Source organism: Perognathus longimembris, chromosome 24 (genome assembly GCF_023159225.1).
Source record: "Perognathus longimembris pacificus isolate PPM17 chromosome 24, ASM2315922v1, whole genome shotgun sequence".
NCBI lineage: Eukaryota > Metazoa > Chordata > Mammalia > Rodentia > Heteromyidae > Perognathus > Perognathus longimembris.
In genome coordinates this window covers 2,162,157-2,187,468 of record NC_063184.1, presented here as the reverse complement: position 1 = coordinate 2,187,468, position 25,312 = coordinate 2,162,157, and the positions used below count along the sequence as shown (strand labels likewise).

General features: G+C 43.5%; 2 protein-coding genes across 3 annotated transcripts in view; one reads left to right on the top strand and one right to left on the bottom strand.

The window, feature by feature from the left end:
* The first annotated feature begins 310 nt into the window (after window positions 1-310).
* On the top strand, window positions 311-17,631 carry Nudt6 (nudix hydrolase 6). 2 transcript variants are annotated; one of them, XM_048333711.1, is made up of 5 exons: window positions 311-543; window positions 1,772-1,975; window positions 4,943-4,998; window positions 13,118-13,172; window positions 17,006-17,631. In XM_048333711.1, the coding sequence occupies exons 1-5, from the start codon at window positions 327-329 to the stop codon at window positions 17,401-17,403; spliced, it is 930 nt and encodes a 309-aa protein (XP_048189668.1). In that variant the 5' UTR covers window positions 311-326; the 3' UTR covers window positions 17,404-17,631. The 2 variants fall into 2 exon arrangements, with proteins under 2 accessions (XP_048189668.1, XP_048189669.1); XM_048333712.1 differs by lacking the exon at window positions 1,772-1,975.
* Fgf2 (fibroblast growth factor 2) overlaps window positions 17,565-25,312 on the bottom strand; it is a 32,855-nt gene continuing 25,107 nt past the window's right edge. The window contains exon 3 of the mRNA XM_048333713.1: window positions 17,565-17,963. Within this exon, the coding sequence (XP_048189670.1) occupies window positions 17,778-17,963 (186 nt within the window). The 3' untranslated portion in view covers window positions 17,565-17,777. The remainder of the gene's footprint in view (window positions 17,964-25,312) is intronic.

Here is a 25,312-nt window from a genome sequence, read left to right as displayed (position 1 = left end):
GGGCGGGGCTCGCGGCGGCAGAAGGCGGGGGGCCTGGTGGCAGAGGCGGGGCTCTGGGCGCCAGGGGCGGGGCTCGCGGCGGCAGGAGGCGGGGGGCCTGGTGGCAGAGGCGGGGCGCTGGGCGCCGGGCGGTGGGGCTCGCGGCGGCAGGAGGCGGGGCTCTGGGCGCCAGGGGCGGGACTCGCGGCGGCCGGAGGCGGAGCTCCAGGTGTCAGGGGGCGGGGCTCTTGGCTCCGGGGGGCGGGGCTCGCGGCGGCAGGAGGCGGGGCGCTGGGCGCCGGGAGCTGGGCTCGCTGCGGCGGCTTGGTCCGGGCAGGCAGGCGGCGATGTGGCCGCTGCCATGCGTATCACCCTGGCGCTTGTTCCTGGCCCGCACCGGCCGAGTCCCCCTTCGGGCCGGGCGCTGCGCGGCCTCGCGCTTCCCCGGTGGCGCCGACGAGCTGCGGGGCGAGCCGGACAGCTTCGGGGGCGTCTCGGTGCACCTGACGCCGCTGGGCGCGCTGGGCCACCTGGACGCCGCCGCCTTCCTCGCGGCCTTACGGGGCAAGTGCGCCTGCGCGTGCCCTCGGCCGAGACCCAGCGCCGCGGCCCCGAGGGGAGTGGGCAGGGGAGGAGCGGAGCGGTAGCACGCTCGGGGCCCCCTTCGGCCCCGCGGGCGTGGGCCTGGGGGCCCCGGGGGTCCACGCGGCCACAGGGTCCACGCTGTATGTGCCCGTCCCGGGGCTCGAACTGGGGGCCCGGGTGCGGTGTCTGCGTCCCTGGATCCCTGTGACCAGAGATAACTTACGTGGGAATAATGCACTGTGCTATTCTTTACATAATTAGAAAGCACATTATCAGTGTGAGGAAGATTTTTGTTAAAGGTCTGATGTATCCGCACACCTCCAGGCCGGGTGTGAGCTGTGGAGATGGAGAGAAGTATTTGTTTCCTGGAGAAAATAAAAAGGAGCTAACATTGAGTGTACCCCAGGGCCTTGATCAGCCCCGAAAGCCCAGCTTCCTGGGAAGTAGAACGGGGTGGGCTGCCGTGACACACTCCTGTTCTCCCAGCTTCGAGAGCAGCACAGCGTCTGGGCACCGCATCCCCGAAGACACAGGGAAGCCCACGCAGGGGGTGTGAGCCAGGCCTGAGGCCCTACTGCGAGCCACCTGCTGTGTCCAGGAGGTACGGGTATGGAGATATTAACTGTTCTGGGCTCGACACCCAGGGCTCATGCCTACAATGCTGAGAGCTGAGAGTTGGTTCGAAGCCAGTTAAGGCAGGAAAGCCTGTAAGACTCTTATTTCCAATTAGCCATCAAGAATCAGAAGGGGGGCTGGGGATGTGGCCTAGTGGCAAGAGTGCCTGCCTCGGATACACGAGGCCCTAGGTTCGATTCCCCAGCACCACATATACAGAAAACCGCCAGAAGCGGTGCTGTGGCTCAAGCGGCAGAGTGCTAGCCTTGAGCGGGAAGAAGCCAGGGACAGTGCTCAGGCCCTGAGTCCAAGGCCCAGGACTGGCCAAAAAAAAAAAAAAAAAAAAAAAAAAAAAAAAAAAAAAAGAATCAGAAGGGATAGAGCATTAGCTTTGAGCAGAAAAGGCTGAGTCGGGCACCCAGGCCCTGGTATCATGCCTCGCTACTGTTAAACAAGGAAGGCAGGAAGGAAGGCAAGCAAGCAAGCTTCTCAAATCTAAGATGGCCCTCTGGAAGGTACAGCTTATTGAGTGGAAGTTTAATGTATTCCTGTGATTGAAAGTTTTTAACATGTTTAATCTTCTCCGTTTCAGCTGCAATACAGCAGTGGCGATCGGAAGGTAGAGTAGCAGTATGGCTACACATTCCTATCCTCCAGAGCCGATTCATTGCCCCTGCTGCGGCCCTGGGCTTCTGCTTCCACCACGCGGAATCCGATTCGTCAACTCTGACTCTGTGGCTGGGAGAAGGGCCCAGCAGATTGCCTGGTTATGCCACACATCAAGTAGGAGTTGCAGGTCAGTCCCAAACTCCAGATAACCAGAAACTAACATGCTTGAAAGTTCCTCCAGTTCTTTTCTCCTTCCAGCTCAGCCGATTGTCGGCTCACTCGGGAGCCTCATGTACTTCATAAGAGCCTTCAAGTCCACAAAGCCTGCCTCATGCCTCAGCTGGGGGCAGCACAAAGAAGGAGCAGGGTTAGCATTCGCCTTCTAAAGGATACACTGGAACTTGTGTCAGAGTTATGGGAAGTCAGCAGCTTAAATAGTGCCACTGAAAGCCAGGCGCTGGCGGCTTACTTCTATAATCCTACCTACCCAGGAGGCTGCGACTTAAGGATCGAGATTCAAAGCCAGCTCCTGCAGGAAAGGCTTATCTAATTAACTGCCAAGAAGCTGCAAGCAGAGCAAGAAAGCTAAGGGACAGCGCACAGACCCTACGTTCTAGCCCCAGTACCGACACAAAACAAAAACATAGTGTGGCATAAAGCAGGCCCCAGTATTTTTCGAGTAGGGGGCTGCCTGTCCAAGTGCAGGGCCAGCCTCGCCCCTGAGGAAGCGCTCACTGCTCAGCTGTGAGGACCCAGGCACCACAGGGGTCTTGCTTGTTCTCCACACTGGCCAGTAGGCCGTGTGAACTCTGGCACTGTCGTATTCATGTGAGGACTGTGACGCCTGAGTTAATGCACACTTGGCACAGTGCCCGAAGACTCACTAATCATATGCTCTGAGCAGCTGTTCACAATCCCTGATGTTATTAATTTACTTTCATGTTGTGACCACCAGAGGTCACTGTGCCCTAGCAAGACAAAATTTGTCTCTTTTTTTTTTTTTTTTTGTCCTCAAATTGTTAGAGAATTCATTAAGGCAAAGTTTAAGTGATCAAAGTCTGGAGTTTTTATTTCAGTATCATTCCAGTTGCTTTATTGTGCTGGTCCTAGGGCTTGAGCTCAGGGCATGGGCACCGCCTTTGAGCTTTTTTGCTCAAGGCTAGTGCTCTACCACTTAGTCTGCATCTCCACTTTCATCTTTTGGGTAGTTTATTGGAAATAAGATCTCACAGACTTTCCTACCTGGACTGGCTTGGAACTCTGGTCCTCAGGTCTCAGCTTCCTGGGTAGTTAGGATTACAGTTGTGAGCCACCAGCACCCGGCCCCGTTGCTTTTTCTTTGGTTCCAAATGTCTGATAGCATTTATCACCTGAGAGTAACTTACCTGGTTTGTTCCCTGTCCACAAACATACCAGAATGTGAGCCCATATAGTAGAGGGCTTGGTTTACCACAATATCCCTAAAACTAGAAATATGCCTGACACAAAATGAGTTCACTTAAAATACAAATGACACATATACATACCCATGCACACACACAACTCAGTATTGAATGGATGAATATGTATAAAATACCTTTTCACATGTAAGTACATATGTGTTTAAACCAGCTCATTAAAGGAATCTAACACAAATCATTAAAGTGTTTAGTATTTTTGACTGAGGATTGCCCAAAGGAAAGTACTAAAAGAGAGATGATAGAGAACACCTTATTTTTTGGTCATGAAAACTAGCAAATATAAAGCAAAATCCACAGTGTATATTGTAGATGAATAAATGAAAACCAATGTACTAGAACCTTAAATATATATAATATCCTCCAAAGCAGTCTATAAAACTGTGCATACATATGCTAAGGAAATTTACTTAGTTTCTGAGAGGTCTTGAAGTAAATATTAAGAAATAATAGATTGTCAGTGAGCACATGCTGATTTCTTTGCAGTGACTCAAGGAAGAACAAAGAAGTCAGTTCATGTATTCAGTACTTTTTGTGTGTGCTTGAAAGTACTGGACCTTGAATTTAGGCCTCAAACCTTCAGTTGGCATTTTCACACAAGCCTGGCAATTTACCACTTGAGCCCCACCTCCAGTTCTGATGTTTTGCTGATTAATTGGAAATAAGTCTTGTGAATTTGTCTGGCTTTGAACCATGATCCTCAGATCTCAGCCTCCTGAGTAGCTAGGATTACAGGAGTGAGCCATTGGTGCCTAGCTATTTAGTGCTTCTAAGTGTTGCTGTTATCTGAATATTAACATCCTCCCACCCTCCAACCAAAAAAATACTTTAAAATATAATTCCCAGAATGGCAATATTAAGAGGTAGTAACTAGATTATAACTGCAGAACCCTCGTGAATGGACAAAAAAAAAAAAAAAAGAACCCTCGTGAATGGAACTAGAGCCCTTACTAAAAGAGGCCATAGAGCAACCCAGGTGCCCATAACTCAAGCCACAGGAGACTCAGATCTGAGGGATCACAGTTCAGAGCCAGCCCGGGGAGGAAAGTCCGTGAGTCTCATCTCTAATTAGCTACCAAAAGCTGCAAGTAGAGCTATAGCTCAAGTGGTAAAGCGCTAGCCTTGAGCAAAAAGGGTCAAGAACAGCATCCAAAAAAATAAAAGCCCTAGGAAGGCTTGTTAGCCCTTTCCAGCACGCAGCTAGAAGGCCTGTCTGCAGGAACAGGTCTTTCCCAGCCACTGAATCTGCCAGCACTTTGATCTTGGGCATCCCACCTACTGGAATGGTGAGAAGTGAAGCTATGTTGTTTTTAGTCCACACAGATTATAGTATTTAGTTTAGAAGCTTATGTGAGCCAAAAAAAAAGCACTGAAAATTGAATACTTAAGCAAGTGCTATAAAAGAATAGAGAGAAATTTATTTGTGCACCATGAGGACTAGACAATCTATACAATTAGTGCATGATTACCCTACAAGTTCGGGTATGCTGTAATTGTCATCATTACTCTGAGTTGTTTAGGAACCAAAACTGGACATCTGAATAGCCACTGCCTGGCTGGAGACAGGTCTCCGTGGCTGATTTGACCAGGGCTTTCAATCATGGACAGGATTTTGATGAATACAGGTATTTATAGGAGAAATCAGAGTTAAGTGAGATTAACGTTTTTTCAGTTGTCTTTTATTTTTCTCCCAACAGGAGCTGTATTTGATGAAAACACTAGGAAAGTACTAGTCGTGCAAGACCGAAATAAAGTAGGTTGTTTCTGCCTTATACACTGCTTTCCAAATGATCTGTTCTTTGCAGAGTAGAAGAAAATATAGACATTTTGCTATGGCTAAGAGGCTTCAGAAATTTTAAGTTACTTTCTAATCATCTATTAGTCACTGACATTTATTTAAATGAAGCTACAAGCCCGAGGCTGTCCAGGGAATGTCGGATAATTATAGATGCATGTAAATTGTGAATGTTTTATTAATGTAGTGTATACAAGTTTCACTGGGGCTGGAGGTGTGGCTCAGTTGTGTGTTCTTAGCATGCCTGAGGAAAGAAGTTTTGAGCTTGGGGGTTTAGATTAGTGGAGCTCAGTCCTCTACATCATAAAATATTAAACTAAAAGTAATATATAATATGGTATAAAAAGTCAGGTGCCCGTGGCTTATTACCTGTAATCCTAGCTACTCAGGAAGCTAAGAGATGAGGATCGAGGTTCAAAGCCAGCCCAGACAGGAAAGTCTATGAGGCTTTTGTCTCCAATTAACTCCACCAGAAACCTCAGAATGGAGCTGTGGCTCAAGCGGTAGAGTGCTAGCCTTGCGCAAAGAGGCTCAGGAACAATGCCCAGGCTCTGAGTTCAAGCCCCAGGTCTCACACAAAAATAAATAAGATGAAACATGTTTCTAAAATATTCACCATTAGAACAGTCAAATCGATTTTTTAAATTTGTCATCAACAATTAACTAAGCTAGGACTATACACATAGAAACCGTGTGGTATTCAGAAGTATGAAGCTACTTCATATGTTAGAAATGACAAATAGGTTAACTTTTGGAAATGGACTTAGAAAATGGTGATTGAAGAGAGGAAGACTTGATCCTTTTTCAAGCCTATTTTAAGGCTTTTATTTTTTTGTTCGGGAAGTGTTCTCAGTGGCACTTGGGTTGTTCTGACTTGCATTTCCTTTATGGCCACAAATGTTGAGCACTGATGTGTATTGGCTGTGTTTTACTTCTGAGACGTCTTAGCTTCTTTGCTCCATGTAGTGTGTCAGTGATTCTTTGGGGGCCTAGTTTCTTTTTTTTTTAATTTATTTATTAATTGAACACAATTTTTTTTGACAAGATGTTGTGCAAAAAGGGTACAGTTACATAGTAGGGGCCTAGTTTCTTGAGCTCCTGTATATTTTAGATGCTGGCCCTTGTCATGTGTGTAGCTGGCAGAGATCTATTCTGTAGGCTTTTTAGCTTAGTAACCATGTGCAGAAACTTTTTTCCTTGGATGCAATCCCATTTGCCAGTTTTCGGTATTTGCCAAGTCCCTGGAAAACTACTCAGAAAGTCTGAGCCTGTGCCAGTAAGTTCTAATGCTTCTCCTACGCCTTCCTGTAGTAGCTTCAAGTTTCTGGTCTTACGTTGAAATCTTGGATCTGCATTAGTATGAGGTGACAGACCAGTTTTTAACCAAGATTCTCATCAGGTCTACTTCTTGACTTCAAACGTCCATGTCTCCTCCAGACTGTCCCCCAACATACACCCTATCACATACACCCCACATCCTACCTCCCCCACACCACTGGATGGGATTCTTTTTTTTTTTTTTTTTGACCAGTCCTGGGGCTTGGTCTCAGGGTCTGAGCACTGTCCCTGGCTTCTTTTTGCTCAAGGTTAGCACTCTGCCACTTGAGCCACAGCGCCACTTCTGGTCGTTTTCTGTATATGTGGTGCTGGGGAATTGAACCCAGGGCCTCTTGTATAGGAGGCAAGCTCTCTTGCCACTAGGCCATATCCCCAGCCCTGGATGGGATGCTTACTCAGCTCTGCGTTTCAGTCAGATAAGGGAGAATCGGGAGATGCTTTCTCCTGCTTGAGCTGCATCTCGCGGGACTTCACATTGAAGTGATCATCTGCCCTTCTGGTGGGGGGTGCGGGGGGTCTCTTCATTCGGGAAAGCACACAGCCGTCACTCAGCCTCTGGGAGGCAACATGTTGCTCTGCTGGCGCTGGCACCTGAGACCTGCATCCTAAAGCCACTGGTGCTGATGGCTGCATGAAAAGCTCCAGGTAGGTGCAGAATGTTCGGTGCGCTGCGGACTGGCTGCCCATGTGGGGGGCAGTGAGGAGCCTGAAGCCCCAGGAAGCCTGCCCAGTGCCTAAGCACCCCTAAAGGAGCTGCTCCTCTCCCCAGCCTTGCCGTCTGTGGGTGGAGTCCAGTGGCTACATGGCACTGGTGGCAGAGACTAGCGCTAACTAGATGTAACAGTACCGACCCACCCACAGGCAGCTCTCAGCCCCACCAGGGGCCAACAGCCCTCCGCTAGTTGCTGAGCCCCCCAGGTGCTATCAGCTTTGAGAACTGCTAAATGCAGTCCCACAAGCTTCCTGATTTGGCGGGTCTCCAAACCTGCCAATGATTGGTGGTTTAAGACGACAAGTTGCTACTGCAGAGTCCAGCGGAGTCCCTGGCGCCCCTGAGGCTTCTGGGCAGTTGGAAGAAGCTAGACAGATTCCAAGTACATAAAACAGTGGTTTCTTTGTGGATTAAGTAGGAAAGGTACACTTAAGTGGGGCTTGGGTTTTTAAGTTATAAACAGCAATCCATTTAGGAGAGGAAAACTAGTCTGGTGTAGTTCATTGTTTAGTGAAAGCCAGCAGAAAACTGAATCATGGTAGTTTCTACCTTTGGGAGTTATGTGTAATTTAAGCATAACTGATAGCTATTATCTATAACTGACTATAAATTACACACTCAAAATAGTATTTATTACAGATAACTAATGATGATACTTTTCACACATTCTAGCCAGCTTTCCTCCTTTTTCTGTAAGTACCTCACTTTGCCCAGGCACTAGTGTGAAGTGTGTTCTACAGAATAAAATTTGAGTGCATAGCACAACCTCATGCCCACACTCAGAGAACTAAGTTTCCAGTTAAAATGTCCTTTGGTAGGACCTGGAACAAAACATGCTAAATGAAGTCAGCCGAGGTCAGAAAAAAACAGCTCATTTTCTCTCATGTGGAAGCTAGATCTAAACTACAAGTGGACGTGACAACCTTTGCAGGACTCCTAGGCATCCACATGCACACACACTCAGAGGAGGACCACAAAAGTGTAACTTTTCTTAACATTTAAGAGACTGTTTATTGAATCGAACTCCAGGAAATGGAGAATTGTGGGAGTTTTCGTTATTGGTGATGTTTTTGCTTTGGGATTTGCTTCTAGGAGAGTAAAGGGGAGCAGAAAGGGAGGGAGGGTGAACAAAGGCAGTCATGCTACTCAGTAGACACTGTGTGGAAAATGAACTGTGCAGCTTGTGGGCAGGGATTGGAGGGGGAAGGAGTGGAAAGGAAATGGAGGAGTGACATTGTCCAAAAACCGAAATGTACTCATTACCTGACTTACGAAATGGTAGGCCTCTGTCCAACACATTAATAGTAACAAAAATGGTGGAAAAATGGCCTTCACCCTTGTTATTCATACATTCCAGATTTTCATCCCTTTCCATATGATTAATAAGACTTCATACACTGGATGTTTAAGAGCTAGTTGTTCATTGACTAAATATCATGAGTTTCCTGTCATGATTCCAGCACTGGGTATACATCAGAAAGCAAAGCAATCTTTCTACATTTGGAGCTTATAGTTAGGATACAAATACTAAAATGAATGAATAATATGCTCCCGGCTAGGGCTGCACAAACCACGGCCAGGGAAAGTCCTGAAGTGAAACCTCTGCTTACAAGACAGTAGAGGTGTGTGGAAGTGGGAAGAGAGTGAGAAAAAGGATTTTTAAAATCAGCCCACCTATCCTAGAAACCCTAAAACAAACGAGGTTATCTTCAGGAAAGGTCGTTGAAGAAACAGCACTATTCAAAATTGTTTTAAGAGAGCATCTTATTTTCTCTAAAAAAAAAAAAAAAACTACAAAAGAAATGTACCCTTAGTGGGTCCCTTTAAATGCTTACTCCTGGGGCTAACAGTGCAGAGAGGATCGCAGAGCTGCAGATGAGACCATCCATCACCCCACAGTCTTCTACTTTCTCCTGTGTACACATAGAGATGAATATCACATTTACTGTGGACAAGTGTCTAACAAAATTTTACCATTCCAAACTTTAGACCTACTTGTTTAAAAATCATACATTTCGGGGCTGGGGATATGGCCTAGTGGCAAGAGAGCTTGCCTCGTATACATGAGACCCTGGGTTCGATTCCCCAGCACCACATATACAGAAAATGGCCAGAAATGGCGCTGTGGCTCAAGTGGCAGAGTGCTAGCCTTGAGCAAAAAGGAAGCCAGGGACAGTGCTCAGGCCCTGAGTCCAAAGCCCAGGACTGGCCAAAAAAAAAAAAAAAATCATACATTTCAACAGGTTATTAGGATAAGTTAACCTTTTTTAGTATGTAAAAATAGATACATGTAAGGTAATCTCACCAAAGCCGGAAGGAGTTATACATGTCATCACAAACAAAGCAAGTAGCCACAGGAATACTTGGCAAGATTTCTTTGAGTGGAAAGTTCCTTTCGTAAGATTAGGGGAAAAAGATCATGGAATTTTACGTAAGCACAGAGATGTTTTGTCTTATTTAATAGGAAAGGAAAAGAGGAAAAACATAATAAACCAAAAAGCCTAAAATTTAAAAACCTACCATTAGTAATGTTTTTCCTCATGAACTAATAAATTAGAAAGGTAGAATAATGGTAAATCACTGGTTAAGAAATAAAACCCGTGCTACTTACAATCTATGTGAGTTCACATGCACCAAGTAGATAACAAAAATGTTCAACATTAAGGCTTTTAGTCCAAAATTTCTGAGCCCTGGAGGATCACAGTTCTAAGATACAAATCCTGATTGGACTGACAATATTCTAGTTAGATCTGAGGGAAAAAGGATAGGTAGACAAACAAGGACTATGGTTATGGGTTAGTGAAAATATGAAAAGATACCAGCTAACTTTGTTTTTACCAGTCCTGGGGCTTGAACTCAGGGCCTGGGTGCTGTCCCTGAACCTCTTTGTGCTTAAGGCTAGTGCTGTACCACTTGAGCCACAGCACCACTCTTGACGTTTATGAGTTTACTGGAAATAAGAGTCTTATGAACTTTCCTGCCCAGGCTGGCATCAAACCCTGATCCTCCAATTTCAGCCTCCTGAGTAACTAAGATTACAGGGTGAGCCACCAGCCACCTGGCTTTTTCCTTTTCAAGGTAATTTTTTAAATTTCTTAAATGATGGTTAAAATCCAACTGCTGGATTTTTAACTTGAGTTTGTCACAAACCAGGTGTGTGACCCCAGACAAGTTAGTGCCCTCCCCATTTTATTACCGTGAAAATGAGAACTGTAATCTACTCTCATTGGATCGCTTAAGTTTAATGTGCACAGTCTTAGAAAAACACTTAGCTGTGCTTGGAACAAGGTGAACCGCTAATATATGTTGCTACTATTTTGGTATTATTAAAATTGCCAAGCTCAACAATGGGAGTATTTTTAATATAAAGGAAAAGGGTGGAGATGCAGTTTACTTATAGACTGACATGTTGAACTGAAACTGTTGCACAACTTCTTAAAGATGGAGGGACTCCAGCCTCTCTTCCAGTTAGAATTATAATTGTTCAGGCTCTTTGGGGGAAAGAAAAAAATTCAAACTAGCTAAACCTAAGTGGTACTAGCAAATGTTACAAACTACCAAACTACTTCCCAGGCAAAAAATATATTTAATATTTCCACAATAAAGTGTTAGGATTTGAAGTAGTCAAAATCAAATTTATATGAATTTTTAAAAGTATTCTACCTCATATTTTCCACTTTCTAATAATTTCATGCTTCCAAACCATCAGTTTTCAATAATTTTCATCGGTTATAGGTTAAGGTCTTAAAAGCTGACTTTTACTGTTTTCAGGAAGTATCTGTCCTAACATTTTTTCATGAAGGGGTTACAACTAGAGTTTATGGTGGCAATGTCCAATAACCCTGACATTTCTGTAAAACATGTTTCTGAAACTATTTCAAAGTGGAACCCCAAAATTGGAGATGATGAGCCAGATTTGTACATTAGTAAGTAAAGCATAATACACTTTATAAATGTCAAGCCTGAGCCAGACACAGAGAATAGCCTGAATTCTGTACCCAGTAGTCATCTGTCTGTGTAAACTCTAGGATCCAGGCCCCAGTCTCCAAGCTGGTGTGGCTGGAAGTGACACACGCTTTCAGAAGCACTCATCCCGGAACTGCGTGGGCCAGGCAGGGCTCACAGGGGAATGTCCACGTTTGTTTTATGAATGAAGAATGTAAAATGTACTGGCTAAAGACAACATGCCCTTCTGTGTTGTAATTTTTGTTGTTCTTTAGTTTTGAATAATGATTTTGGATAGCTACAGCAGAATTCTAAAAGAAATATAGTCATGGTAGCCACAAAACATTCTGTGCCACATTATATTTGTGTGTGTGTGTGTGTGTGTGTGTGATGCTGGTCCTGAAGCTTGAACTCAAGGCCTGGGCAGTGGTCTTGAACATTTTCTTTTCTTTTGCTCAAGACTTAACGCTTTACCACTTAAACCACAGTCCCACTTCTGATTATGTTTTGGGTTTTTTTGGCAGCTAATTGGAGATAAGAATCTCCCAGACTTTCCTGCCATGACTGATTTCAAACCACCATCCTGGGCTGGGGATATGGCCTAGTGGCAAGAGAGCTTGCCTCGTATACATGAGGCCCTGGGTTTGATTCCCCAGCACCACATATACAGAAAACGGCCAGAAGTGGCGCTGTGGCTCAAGTGGCAAAGTGCTAGCCTTGAGCAAAAAGAAGCCAGGGACAGTGCTCAGGCCCTGAGTCCAAGGCCCAGGACTGGCCAAAAAAAAAAAAAAAAAAAAAAAAACCACCATCCTAAAATCAGCCTCCTGAGTGGCCAAGATTGCAAGCATGAGCCATATGTGCCCAGCTTTTCTTTTTTTTTTAAATCTATTTGTTTACCACTAGTCCAAGTTAATCTATTTCTGCTATCACTGATCAAAAGATCTTTCTACTTGCTTCTCCCCACCAGAGAGAATACAAAGAAATAATAGACAAAAAAATGTAGACTAATTAATTTTATTCACTCTACCCATGAAAAGCAATTATGTTTTACATAAAATCAATAACAATAAAAATGTTAATAGTAATACTTCTGGTTAGACACACAGTACAGTAAAATGTGTGAAAATTAAGAACAGCATACTTCAGTGATTAAATTTATTCTGTAATTTCTACTCATTTATAGCAGCATCTGTAAGATTCTATCTGTTCATAGTTAACTAGCAGCACTTTAAAAAAAATTACACAAATGAAGTACATATTTCTCACCAAAATTTCATTAATACAAATTTGATCACATTAACTAATTAACCACACTTCTATTTCCTGAAGAAAAAAAGTAAAGTTTTCATCAGTTACAAGCTTCTTCAATGGAAACAAGAAAGAAAGCTGGGAAAAGAAAGTAATTTTGTGTGTGTGTGTGTGTGTGTGTGTGTGTGTGCTGATAATGGAGACTTGAACTCAGGTTCTGGGCACTTCCATAGCTTTTTCATTCAAGGCTGGCGCTTTGTCTCTTGAACCACAGCTCCACTTCTTTTTTTTTTCTCCCAGTCTTGGGGCTTGGGCTCAGGGCCTGAGCCCTGTCCCTGAGCTTCTTTTGCTCAAAGCTAGCACTCTTCCTCTTGAGCCACAGCGCCACTTCTGTCTTTTTCTGTTTATGTGGTGCTGAGGAGTCGAACCCAGGGCTTCATGCATGCTAGGCAAGCACTCTACCAGTAAGCCACATTCCCAGCCCCACTTCTGACTTTTTTAATGGTTAATTGGAGATAACCCCAGGCGTTCCTGCCTGGATTGACTTCCACCCGTGCTCCTCAGATCTCAGCCACCTGAGAGTAACTAAGGCATGGACAACTGGTGCCTGGCTTTATATATATTTGGTCAGAGACTATGACTCTAACTTGATCTGACGCTTTTGTTCATTGGACAATGCTCTACCTGCTGAGCCATGCATGCCCCCCCCCCCACACACACAAGGAAATTCTTAAATCACTTCAACCAGTTAAGGATGTTTGTAGAATCTGCAAGTAGGCATGTGTGTATGCATGAAAAAATGTGTAAACTTTATTTTCTGATTTTATACTGCAGTTACCAAACACATGGAAGTTTCCGGGAGGCCTGTCAGAGCCTGGAGAAGATATTGGTATGCATCTCCTATTTTTTAATAAGCATGGGAATATTGAGAAATTTTGTGTGCTTTTTTTATTGCTTTATAGCTAAGAATTTAAACTTTTTAATTTGTTCCAACCAAGTCAGAAAGTTCCAGACAGATTACTTCAGGGCCAATATGAAACTAACAAAATTTCTATTACACCTTGTTTCATTAGTCTAAGTAATACCATTAAGAACATAATACTTCTTCCCCTTAGGAGTAGACTGCTTCTAGACTCATCTGTGAGAAACAGAACAGCTTTGGATATTCATCGTTAAGCTAATTTTGAATATGACTAAAGCTGTTGGAATTAAATGATGAGAAAACACAAGTTCTTAAAATACACTTTTTCCTACAGAGAAATGAATGATAAAGCTAATTATAGTTGCAGTGATTCAGTTCTTTATGAAAACTTTATTTTGAATACTAAGGAAACCAATGCATATTTGAGAAGTAGCCTACTAACAACTCATTGAACTCCTATTTAAGACAGTAAAATCAGGTATAATCTAAATATTCTTTATGTTGCTGGATGTGCACAAACTAGTATTTTCTTTAAACCATTGTATCAAATTCAGTGTCTTTTTTTTTTTTTTTTGGCCAGTCCCAGGCTTGCACTCAGGGCCTGAGCACTGTCCCTGGCTTCTTTTTGCTCAAGACTAACATTCTACCACTTGAGCCACGACACCACTTCTGGCCTTTTCTGGGTATGTGGTGCTAAGGAATTGAACCCAGGGCTTCATGCATGCAAGGCAAGCACTCTACCGCTAAGCCACATTCCCAGCCCCTCAGTGTCATCTTACTCCAGTTGTTTGTAGATACCAATATTATTTCTTTTACCAGGATTTTTTTTTCATGCCAGTACTAGGGCTTGAACTCAGGGCCTCCTGCTCTTGCTGGACTTTTTGCTCACAGCTGGCGCTACCTCTTGAGCCAGCCTCCAGTGTGAGGCAGGATTTTCTGGCTGGTTAATTAGAGATAGTGGTCCGGTAGCTGAATTTTTCTGCCCAGGCTGACTTCAAACCATGACCCACAGACTTCAGCCTCCTGAGTAGCTAGGGTGACAGCCGTGAGCCACCACCAAAGCCAGCTCAGGATCTGTAATGTTTACATCCCCAACTCTCTTCAGTCAACAGTTATATCAAAGCAGACTCCTCAATCTGTTTTACTGAAAATTGTGTATGTTCTTGAAACCTTATTTTAAAAATATTACATAGATATGCACATAGATAGCCAACTCCTAACAATTTGAATAAATCAATTGCATATACACACACACATATATATATCTGATTACATATAAATAAATACAAACACATGTGTGTAACACAAGCCTGGGTTCAGTGCACGCTGACCTTTTGTGTGCCTTCTGGCAGATGCTCTGCAGACTAGGTCATAGGTTCTTTTCTCAACTGGGACGATGATGAACAACTGTGATCGCAATCACAGCACTCAGGAGGCTGAGTCCGGAGGATGCTGAGTTTTCGGCCAGATTGGGCTGTAGGACTGTCTCACAAAGATGCCAGAGCTCCTAGTGAGAGCCTGTGGACCAGCTGACTCTGTGTTCTTGCTCTGGCGGGCTTGGGGAGCTCCCCCGTCTGAACCAGGCCTTGGCGAATGAGCAGATTGTTTCTCTTTGCACTTATCTGAAGCCTCTGAATTTCCTATATATTTAGATATAAACGAAGAAGAAACGTTTCCAAGCCAATTGAAGTGGAGGCTTAAGTTACCCCCGGCCTCTTTCTTTAAGCCCATCTAAGTTTAAAATGCACTCCGTTTCTGAAGTATTTGTGCTTCTCAAAACATCCCACCTATCCAGAAATCCTATCTACTTTCCTCACTCCAGAACAATTTAAGAAAATGAGCAGCAACTGGCATCGCCATACTTCCTGGAAGTGTGGAATACTTCCCCCTCCACTACATCCGGGAAGCGAGGTCTAGATGAGGGCATTTCTGTTTTAAGAACACAGCACAAAATAACATTTGGGGGTGGTAGGCAGCGCCCCATGGCTGAGCCGTGCTGCCGGTCCTGTGCCTGCCCGGCAACTTCGGGGCGCACACCAGGTCCTGCTGGCCGCTCTGGCTTCCCATCCCCGATGAGCTGATAGGCGCAGGCCGAGGCCCACACAGGGCATCCAGCATCGCCGTGGTGGCAGGATCCAGCAGACTCCTTTTGCCACCGGGGTTGGCCTGGAACCTCAGCCCTCCCCATGTATCTGGGAAGGCCTGTGACATACTTGGCATACTGCATCCTCGGACAGCTTAACATTTATACTGGGGTTTTATTAATTCCCTGTAAGCAAGTAGTTAACTGAGAAACTTGTTTGCTTGGAATCTTTAACAATACTATGTAAATGAAAATGTTGTATAAAACAAAATACAAGACTTGAGTAGAAAAGTACCTCTGTAAGGCCTAATAGTCAAATTGCCACCTTCCTAATGAGTCTGACTGCACTGATGCAAATGATCTCTCCAGCAGCATATTCTGCAAAGGTTTTTCTTTTTCACACTAATCCTAGTATTATTACAAAATAGAAATAGCAAATATAAACTTCATTACTGTCCTATAATTAAACCAATATGACATGTTTCAACATGTATCTCTTGGGGTTTGTTTTTTTCGTGTCAATCCTAGGGCTTGAACTCAGGGGCCTGGGCCCTATCTCTGAGCTTTTAGCTCACAGTTAGAGCTCCACCTCTTGAGCCACAGCTCCACTTCTGGCTTTCGGTTTGGTGCTTAATTGGAGATAAAGAGTCTCACAGACTTTCCTGCCTGGGCTGGCTGTGAACCGTGATCCTCAGATCTCGGTCTCCTGATTAGTTAGGATTACATACCTAAGCCACTGGCTCCCAGCAAAAACCACAAAACCTCTAAGTTCTTCAATACCTACACACTAAATGTTACTTCAGTTTAGGTTACAGTCTGTCAAAGGCACAGGAGAATAAATCGCTTTATCTTTTTTTTTTTTTAATTGAAATTCACGTTGAACTCCTTGGAGAGATTTCCATTTTGTGGTAGAAAGGGCTTCTGCCTCAATTCTTGTCAGCACTTTCCATTTTCAATCTAGCCTCTGCTGTGCTGATTCAATTTAAGCTGATCAGAAGTATAGACAGTGCCAGTTTCAGTCACCTGCTTGGGTGACTGCGGAACCACTAGCCCAGTGTGTGCAGCCGTGGTGTACAGTCGGCCTAGGCTCGTGAGCTAAGGCCAGCTTCTGGTTAGTGGTACTGAGAGCTGACCAGGATCCACACGGTTACTTTTCAAAGCATTTAAGGAACAGAAATGCACATTTGAATAAGCATAGAGAGACTGTATAAACTTCTAAGAGTCACAGTCAATAATAGTTAATAACAAACAGGTAGAACAGAATACAATTATTTTTCTAAGTATTCTCTTAATCTAGATTTTCTTCCTTTATTCTTTCATTTTTACCAACTCCCTTTTCTTTGGTGCTTGGAACTGATGGCTATTTAGGGGCAAGGTAATGAGGAAATATGTTCGAACATTAAGTACGGCTTGTACACATGTGTTTTAAACCCTTGACAGCTGTTTTTACCTTTTTGGGAAACAGAGCATGAAGAGGTTAGAAAGATGTGACCCTCAAAATGCACAAGGGGCTATGCCTCCAAGGAGCAAATAAATGCTCCGTTTCTGAAAAGTGGCTTAAATGGAAAGCAGTAAAACCAACAAAAACAACCAGTCTGTATTCAGAATGTCCAGAAAACAAGTTTGTGTTGCTTTTGAACTTTGAGATCTTCACTGAAGATCTCTGATGACGTCTGAACAAGTGCGATCCTTACTCTCTGCTCATCCTGGTATCCAGGGGACACGGCAGTTCGAGAAGTGTTTGAAGAGACGGGGATAACATCAGAATTCAGGTCCCTCCTGAGTATTCGACAGCAGCACAGGAGTCCGGGCGCTTTCGGGAAATCAGATATGTATGTCATCTGCCGCCTTAGCCCACGCTCGCTCACCATAGACTTTTGCCATCACGAATGCCTGAGGTGCGAGTGGATGGATCTCAATGCCCTCGCCAAGACCCAAGATACCACTCTCATCACCCGCAGAGCCGCCAGGCTGCTGCTCTATGGGTCCAGAGAAGGGTTTGACAAGATTGATCTCACCATGGAAGAGCTGCCGGCAGTGTACCCGGGCCTGCTGTATAAACTCTATCACAAACACCTGCCAGACAATTACAAAACCATGACAGGAATAGATTAAATCCACATTCATGTGTCCTACAAATGTTTCAACCAGTCACACAGATAGATGAGTGCAGAAGACATGAGAGTTGGGGTGGGTTAAATGCCTGATGCTATTGTTTTCTTCCTGTAGATGATTTCTATGATAACAATTTGTAAACACACATTTTAATCCTCTTAAAAATCAAACAAATAATATGAAAAATATTGTAGCTGTAGCTAATCTTCACTGGTTGCCAGCAGAAAAACTGTGAAGGACAATGGTTAACTATTTACTATTATATTAAAAGTTATCCAACAGTTATCCAAGTTTAATGGATATATGTTCTTTTTCATTAACAAATTTCTTAAATATACCTTCATGTGGAATGAGATTAGACCATACTGTTCAAATCAGCTCTTTGCAGACATTGGAAGAAAAAGTATAGCTTTCTGCCCAGGTCCTGTTTTGGGTCCAAGTTTGTACTGCCCAGTTCGTTTCAACGCCACATACCAGCTGGAGTATTTCCTTGACCGGTAAGTGTTGTAGTTATTTGATTCCAACCGCTCAAAAAAGAAACACTCATCGGTAACACATTTCTGAAAAACAAAAGAGTTTCATATTTCCATATTAAATGCTTATAATACAATGTCAGTTTTGCCCACCCAACAGCACTGCTCTAGGGCTCAAGAAGAAAGTCAAATGAGCAGAGATCAATGGCAGAAAAGGGCCAGCTGGGAGCACAGATCTCTGGGATAGCACCAAGCATGTGTCTTCTGTAGAACCCATCCAGAAACCATTCTCCGGGCTCTGCAACTACAGGTAAGATGTCAGCAGAGGCCCATGGACAGTACAGCCATTGTACCACCCTCGTTCACACAAAACAAGCATTCTGCAAGATCCCCTTGAGGCCGACCCAGCAACTGAAAGGAGACTATGGACAGCCCACAGCCGTCCAGCAGATATGTGAGGTAAGTCAGCACTTCCCACTTCACCAGTCAGGAGTCATATTTTCGTGTGTGTGTGTGTGTGTGTGTGTAATTTCAGGAATCATTTTCATGTGTGTATGTGCGCACCTGCGTGCGTTTTTGTTTTGTTTTGTTTTTCCAGTCTTGACTTTAGAACCCAGGGCCTGGGCACTGTTCCTGAGATTTTGTGTTCAAGGCCTAGCGCTCTACCACTTGAGCCACAGCTCCACTTCTAGTTTTCATTGGTAGTTAATTGGAGGTTGAGAGCCTCGTGGACTTTCCTGCTCAGGCTAGCTTTGAACTGTGATCTTCAGATCACTACCTCCTGAGTAGCTAGAATAAAATTTCTTCTAAGCTACGAAAAACATAAATTGTTATAGAAATTAGAGTGCTGGAAGTGGAGGTATGCTCAAGAGATAGAGCTCCTGCTTTGAGCAATAAAGCCAAGGGAACACACAAGGCCCTGAGTTTAAGCCAGTACTGGCACACCAAAAAATAAAATGGCTGTTACATAATACCAAAAATATATTGATTGACTCACAGTCCATAGGGTTAATCTCCAAATACTAATACACAACGAAAATGAATGTAGAACATACTGATTTCTGGTAGGAGTAAAGGGAACTCTACTTTTCATTTCAATTCAGCTCTGTGAGGGAAAAAATACCTACTTTCAAATAGACCTGCAAATAATATTCCAAGTAACGATGTCTAGTAAATACCACATTAGTAGGGAAATATTTTAAAAAAAATCAACTTCAGGGGTAAATACTTTAAAACCAAAAAAAAAACCATTTGTATTTTGTAATTTTATGTAGTAAATATATCATTATGTAGATATATGCACATATATCTATGTGGTATATACACTTAATATGTGATTATGTAATCTAGATTATATTGTATATATTGTATACTGTAACATTAAATTTTAATTTATATTATATATAACATATACCCTGATGTTAAAAACATATATGTCCCATATACATTTTAAACATTTGAATTTATATATAAGATTTATATATAAATGTTCTTATGGGGGAGGAGTATAACTGAACTTAAAAAGAGGGACTGGAAGTATTAGGAGAGAGTTTAGATTGTGATATTAAATAACAAGAGCACATCAGACTCTATTAAGAAAGTGAGCTTTGGGCTGGGAATATGGCCTAGTGGCAAGAGTGCTTGATCATATACATGAAGCCCTGGGTTCAATTCCCCAGCACCACATATACAGAAAATGGCCAGAAGTGGTGCTGGGGCTCAAGTGGCAGAGTGCTAGCCTTGAGCAAAAAGAAGCCAGGGACAGTGCTCAGGCCCTGAATCCAAGCCCCAGGACTGGCTAAAAAAAAAAAAAAGAAAGAAAAAGAAAAGAAAGAAAGTGAGCTTTGAGTTACTCCTTCAAAGAGGTGAAGGAGTTAACCAGTGAAGTTAATCCACGAAGAGCACAGGAGAGGGACTCGTCAGTACTAAAGACAGGGCCACGGGGGATCTGAGGAGTAGTAAACTAGACTAGCAAGGATGAAACAGGGCTGGAGACGAAAGATAGGCTCAGAGAGGCAGCAGTCTGGGAGGAAGGGGCAGATCCCAGGGAGATTTGGAGACTGACTCTGAGACGGCGTCACGTAGCTGGCGTCAGTGGCCTGCAGTCCCAGCTACTCCAGGGGCTAAGGTCTGAGGCTCACGCAGAAAAGTCTGTAAGACATTACACTTAGAAACTACCAAAATGCTGGAAATAGAGCTGTGGCTCAAATGGTGGAGGCCTAGCTGAGAGAGAGAGAAAGAGAGAGAGAACACACAGGAACAGGGAACAGTGCCCAGACCCTGAGTTCAAGTCCCAGGACAATACCACACACACCCAAAATAGTCACTGGGGGCTTTCCAGCAGAGAAGTCACGTGAGCTGACATTTCCAGAGCCGCCCAGGCTGCAGAAAGCACAGGGAGCCAAAGCAAAGGGGAGACAGCCTTTAGCGGCTTGTTCAGTAACACAGGCAAAATATCCATCAGCTTGGGACTATATTTCAGAGGGGGAGTCAGAAGCGTTTCCCAATGGACCAAATGTGCAGTGAGGATCACAGCAGCCACCGGCTCTGCCAAGACGATGGCTCTGCCTATGGGAGAGGAGCCCGACCCAGGGCCATAACCAGAATTTACACCCACCAGGCAACAGACAAGTCACTTAGCTTTCTTTCCTCTTGCTAATAACCACAGAATGGGATCAGGAAAGTACTAATATCAGAAAGTGTGCTGGGCATGATAACTCCAGTGAACCATTATTAACTATCTATAAAGTATGGAACATGAAAATGAAGGAGGATGAGCACATGTGAGAATGACATAAACCCGCCAGGCTTTGGGGATGAGTAACTGCACCTCTTTCCCCAGAAACCAGCTTAGCTCGGGGTCCTGTGATGGGGTCACAATAAACATGTGTTGATATGAATAATGATTTTAGGGTGGGTTCTGGGGGAATCTGAATAGGAAAGAATCTGATTGGATTTTGAAAATCAACACTTTAAATAGTCTTAGTATTAAGGAAGGGAAGAAAAAAAAGAGAGAAAAGAGAATACTTCAATAATTATCTATATAATACTCCTTCAAGAAGGAGTCAAACCACAAGGCCCCATACTTTAAATTAAGATTCTTAGTAATGTCCTTCCCAAGAGTGCAGCTTGGGAAGGGGAGTAAAGATTAAATTTGTATTCACACATGTAATCCTAGCTACTCAGGAGACTGAGATCTAAAGATCACAGTTCAAAGCCAACCCAGGCAGGAAAGTCTGTGAGACTTATCTCCAATTAACCACTAGAAAACTGGAAGTGGCTCAAAGTGGTAGAGCACTAGCCTTGAGTGAGCTCAGAGACAGCACCCGGGTCCTGAGTTCAAGCCCCACAACTGACCAAAATAGTTCAGGGACAGTACCTAGGCCCCAAGTTCAAGCGTTATGACCAACAACGACAATAAAAATTTACAGTGAGGACAAAGTTTCTCAGGTGACCAAGGTGAACGTGTCAGTAATCCATCATGAAGACAGCATGTCCCCTTTTCTGCTATCAGCAAAAGGAGAGTTTACTCCATGGCCTTGCTCTCAAAGCCTATCCAACCATGAGAAAACAGCAGGCAAATCCAAATGGAAAGACAGTAACATTCTAAAAGAAAAGGTGACCAATATTTCTCAAACTGTAAACAAAACCAAAATAAGTCTAAGAAACTGTCTACAAGAATAAGTCTACAAGAACTTTGAGAGATACAGTGATTAAATCTGGAATCCTGTAGAGACCATTAGGTAAAGCTAAGGAAACATGACTGAAATGTTACTTTTTTTTTTTTTTTGCCAGTCCTGGGCCTTGGACTCAGGGCCTGAGCACTGTCCCTGACTTCTTTTTGCTCAAGGCTAACACTCTGCCACTTGAGCCACAGCGCCACTTCTGGCCATTTTCTATATATGTGGTGCTGGGGAATCGAACCCAGGCTTCGTGTATACGAAGCAAGCACTCTTGCCACTAGGCCATATTCCCAGCCCTGAAATGTTACTTTTAATACATCAGTATAAGCCAGGTGCTGATGGCTCATGCGTGTAATCCTGGCTACTCAGGAAGCTGAGATCTGAGAATCATGGTTCAAAGCCGGCCGGCTTTGAAAGTCTGTGAGACTCTGATCTCCAATTAACCACCAGGAAACTGGATATAGCACTGTGGCTCAAGTGGTAGAGAGCTGGCCTTGAGCTGAAGAGCTCAAGAAAAGTGCCCAGGCCCAGAGCTCAAGTCCCAGGACTGACAAAAAAAAAAATCAGTATAGTTCCCATTTACAATAAATGTACCACACTAATAAAAAAAAAAAACTAGGTACAAAAAATATATACAAATGTTCCATACAATACTTCTATTAAAACTATTTTATTAATGAACTTAACCTTAATTGAACATTAACATGAACCAAATGCCATGAGAGTATTTGTATTGTGTCTATTGCTGTATTCTTTTCTGGTGCATATTAAGTGATCAATATTTGCTAAATTAATGAGCAAACAAAATGAGAGTTTATAATAAGAATTCAATGGACTGTGAGATCTAAATAAGCTACAAAGAAATAGGACCAGGAAAAACCCAGTCTAGGAGTTAAAATATAGGTTTAACTACAGTATAATTTATTAACCCAATAAGTTCCTGAAGAAACCAGAGCAGATAGGCCTTTCCAAGAGCTTGACTGTCCTAATGACAGACATCAGTGGAACAGGAAACTTAGGTTCCAATTTTGCCTTGATCCCTCATTTGTATGTTTGCTAAATTTCTTTCAACTTCACAGGGTCTCATTTCCCTCATTTTGGAAAGAAGACTGGATTAGGATGGTGGCTCACACCCATAATCCTAGCTACTCAGGAGGCTGAGATCTGTTCAACACCTGGGCAGAAATGTCCATGAAACTCTATGTCCAATTAACCACCACAAAGCTAGACATGGAGGTGTTGCAACAGAAGCAGCTCTGAACAAAAAAGACAAGTGACAATGCAAGACCCCAAGTCCAAGCCCCAGTACTGGCTAGCACACATGCAGACAGACACATGCACACACACACACACACACACACACACACACACACACACACACACCTGGGTTTGATGATCTTTAAAACCCCTCCCAATCTCCAACAGTGTTTTATGCATGCAGAGAGACAGAGAGAGAGGGAGGCGGAGAGAGAGAGAGAGAACACACAAGTTAAGTTTTCCTCCCACAGGCTTCACTGGCCTCACAGTTCTAGTGCAGGGCTCAATTTTAGATTTGAACCTTATGGTCATTTCCCCAGGCTCCGTTTTCTGGGTTGTTTATTCTTTTACAGTACTTTGATTTCTGCAATTTTGGCTTATGAAGGAGTTTGCTTAATAGGAATCTGAAAATGGTTTAGCTTACGCCATTTCTGAGAATTATAAGCAGATATGATGTAAGTAGCAGTGCAAAACACAAAGGGTGAAAAGCTAAAAGCGAATTTGGGCTTAGTCTTGTAACATAGTTTATATAAAATGATTAGGACTGGTTTCTAAAAGCAACAGTAATTATCTGACATTTGATCTAGTTTTGATGATGATGGGGGGAGGTCTGTGCCTGTCCTGAGGTTGGAACTCTGGGTCTGGGTGCTATCCCTTAGCTTTTTGCTCAAGGCTGGGGCTCTACCACTCTGCTTCCAGCTTTCTGGTGATTTAACTGGAGGTAAAGAGTCTCACAGATTTTCTTGCCCAGGCTGGCATGAGCCACCAGTGCCAAGAAGTAATTTTTTTCTTTGGTCGGATGTGGGGCTTGAACTCATAGCCTGAGCACTATCTCTGAGCACTTTCTTTTCTTTCTTTCTTTCTTTTTTTTTTTTCCAGTCCTAGAGCTTGGACTCAGGGCCTGAGCACTGTCCCTGGCTCCTTTTTGCTCAAGGCTAGCACTCTGCCACTTGAGCCACAGCACCACTTCTGGCTTTTTCTATATATTTGGTGCTGAGGAATCAAACCCAGGGCTTCATGTATATGAGGCAAGCACTCTACCACTAGGCCATATTCCCAGGCCCCCCGAGCACTTTTTGTTCAAGGCTAGCGCTCTACCACTTTTAGCCACAGCACCACTTCTACTTTTCTGGTGGTTAACTGCAAAAGAGTCTGTCAAACTTTTCTGCCTGGGCTGGCTTTAAACCCCAATCCTCAGATCTCAGCCTCCTGAGCAGCTAGGATTACAGGCTTGGGCCACCAGTATCAGGCTCTGGCAGTATTTTAATCTCTTAAAAATGATACACAGAAAAAAAAAAAAGATATACAGCTGGGCTCTGTGGCTCACACCTGTAATTCTAGCTACTTAGCAGGTTGAGATCTAAGGATCTCAGTTTGAAGCCAGCCTAGGCAGGAAAGTCTCTGAGACTTACCTTCAATTATCCACCAACAACCCAGAAGTGAAGTTGTGGCTCAAGTCACGGAGGGCTCTGACCTTGAGTACAAAAGCTCAGGGGCAGCACCCAGGCTCTGATTTCAAGCCCCAGGACTGTTGTACACACACACACACACACACACACACACACACACACACACTCATCTGGATAGCTAAACCCTTGACAATCTATTTTCACTACTGTGTTAAAGAATTCATGTCATCATTGAAGCACCTCAGATGGGCACTGGCAGTTTACACTTGTCATTCTAGCTATTCAGTGAGAGGCTGATACCTGAGGTCCATGGTTTGATGCCAGCCCAGGTAGAAAAATCTTTCAGTCTTATCTCCAGTTAAACACAAAAAGCTAGACACGGAGCTGTAGCTCAAGTGGTAGAGTGCCAGCCTTGAGCACAAAAGTTTAAGGGCAATGCTCAAGCCCAGACTTCAAGCCCCAGGACCAGCAAAAAATAAAGCCTTCAAATAAGAACATTTAAAAGGTAAAACATTTTACAGTAAATATATATATATATACATAAAATCATCAAAGATATTTTCTACTTTACTATTATGGGTCAACACAAGTTACAGTCGAATACTTTATAGCATTATGTAGAAAACAGTGTGCAACTTTCAAGTGGATAAAGACTAGTAAAGGCTTTTTGTACACAAAATACTCGGGTTTTTGTTGATTTAAACTTAAAACTTACAGTTAGCCTCACTGTGTGTGTGTGTGTGTGTGTGTGCGCGCGCGCGCGTGCGTGTGTTGGTCCCAGGGCTTGAATTCAGGACCTTTTGTTCTTGCTTGGCTTTTTTTGCTCAAGTCTGGCATTCTACCACTTGACAACACGTACACTTTTGGCTTTTTGCTGGTTAATTAATGATAACAGTCTCACATACTTCCCTGATCCTCAGATCTCCACCTCTTGAATAGCTAGAATTACACACATAGGCCACTGATGTCTTGCTTATTTGGTGATTTAAACTTGAAACTACAATTAATCTCATTATATGCAATTTGTAACCTAAAATTTTGTGAACACTTAAGAAATCTTAGGGGCTGGGGGTATGGCCTAGTGGCA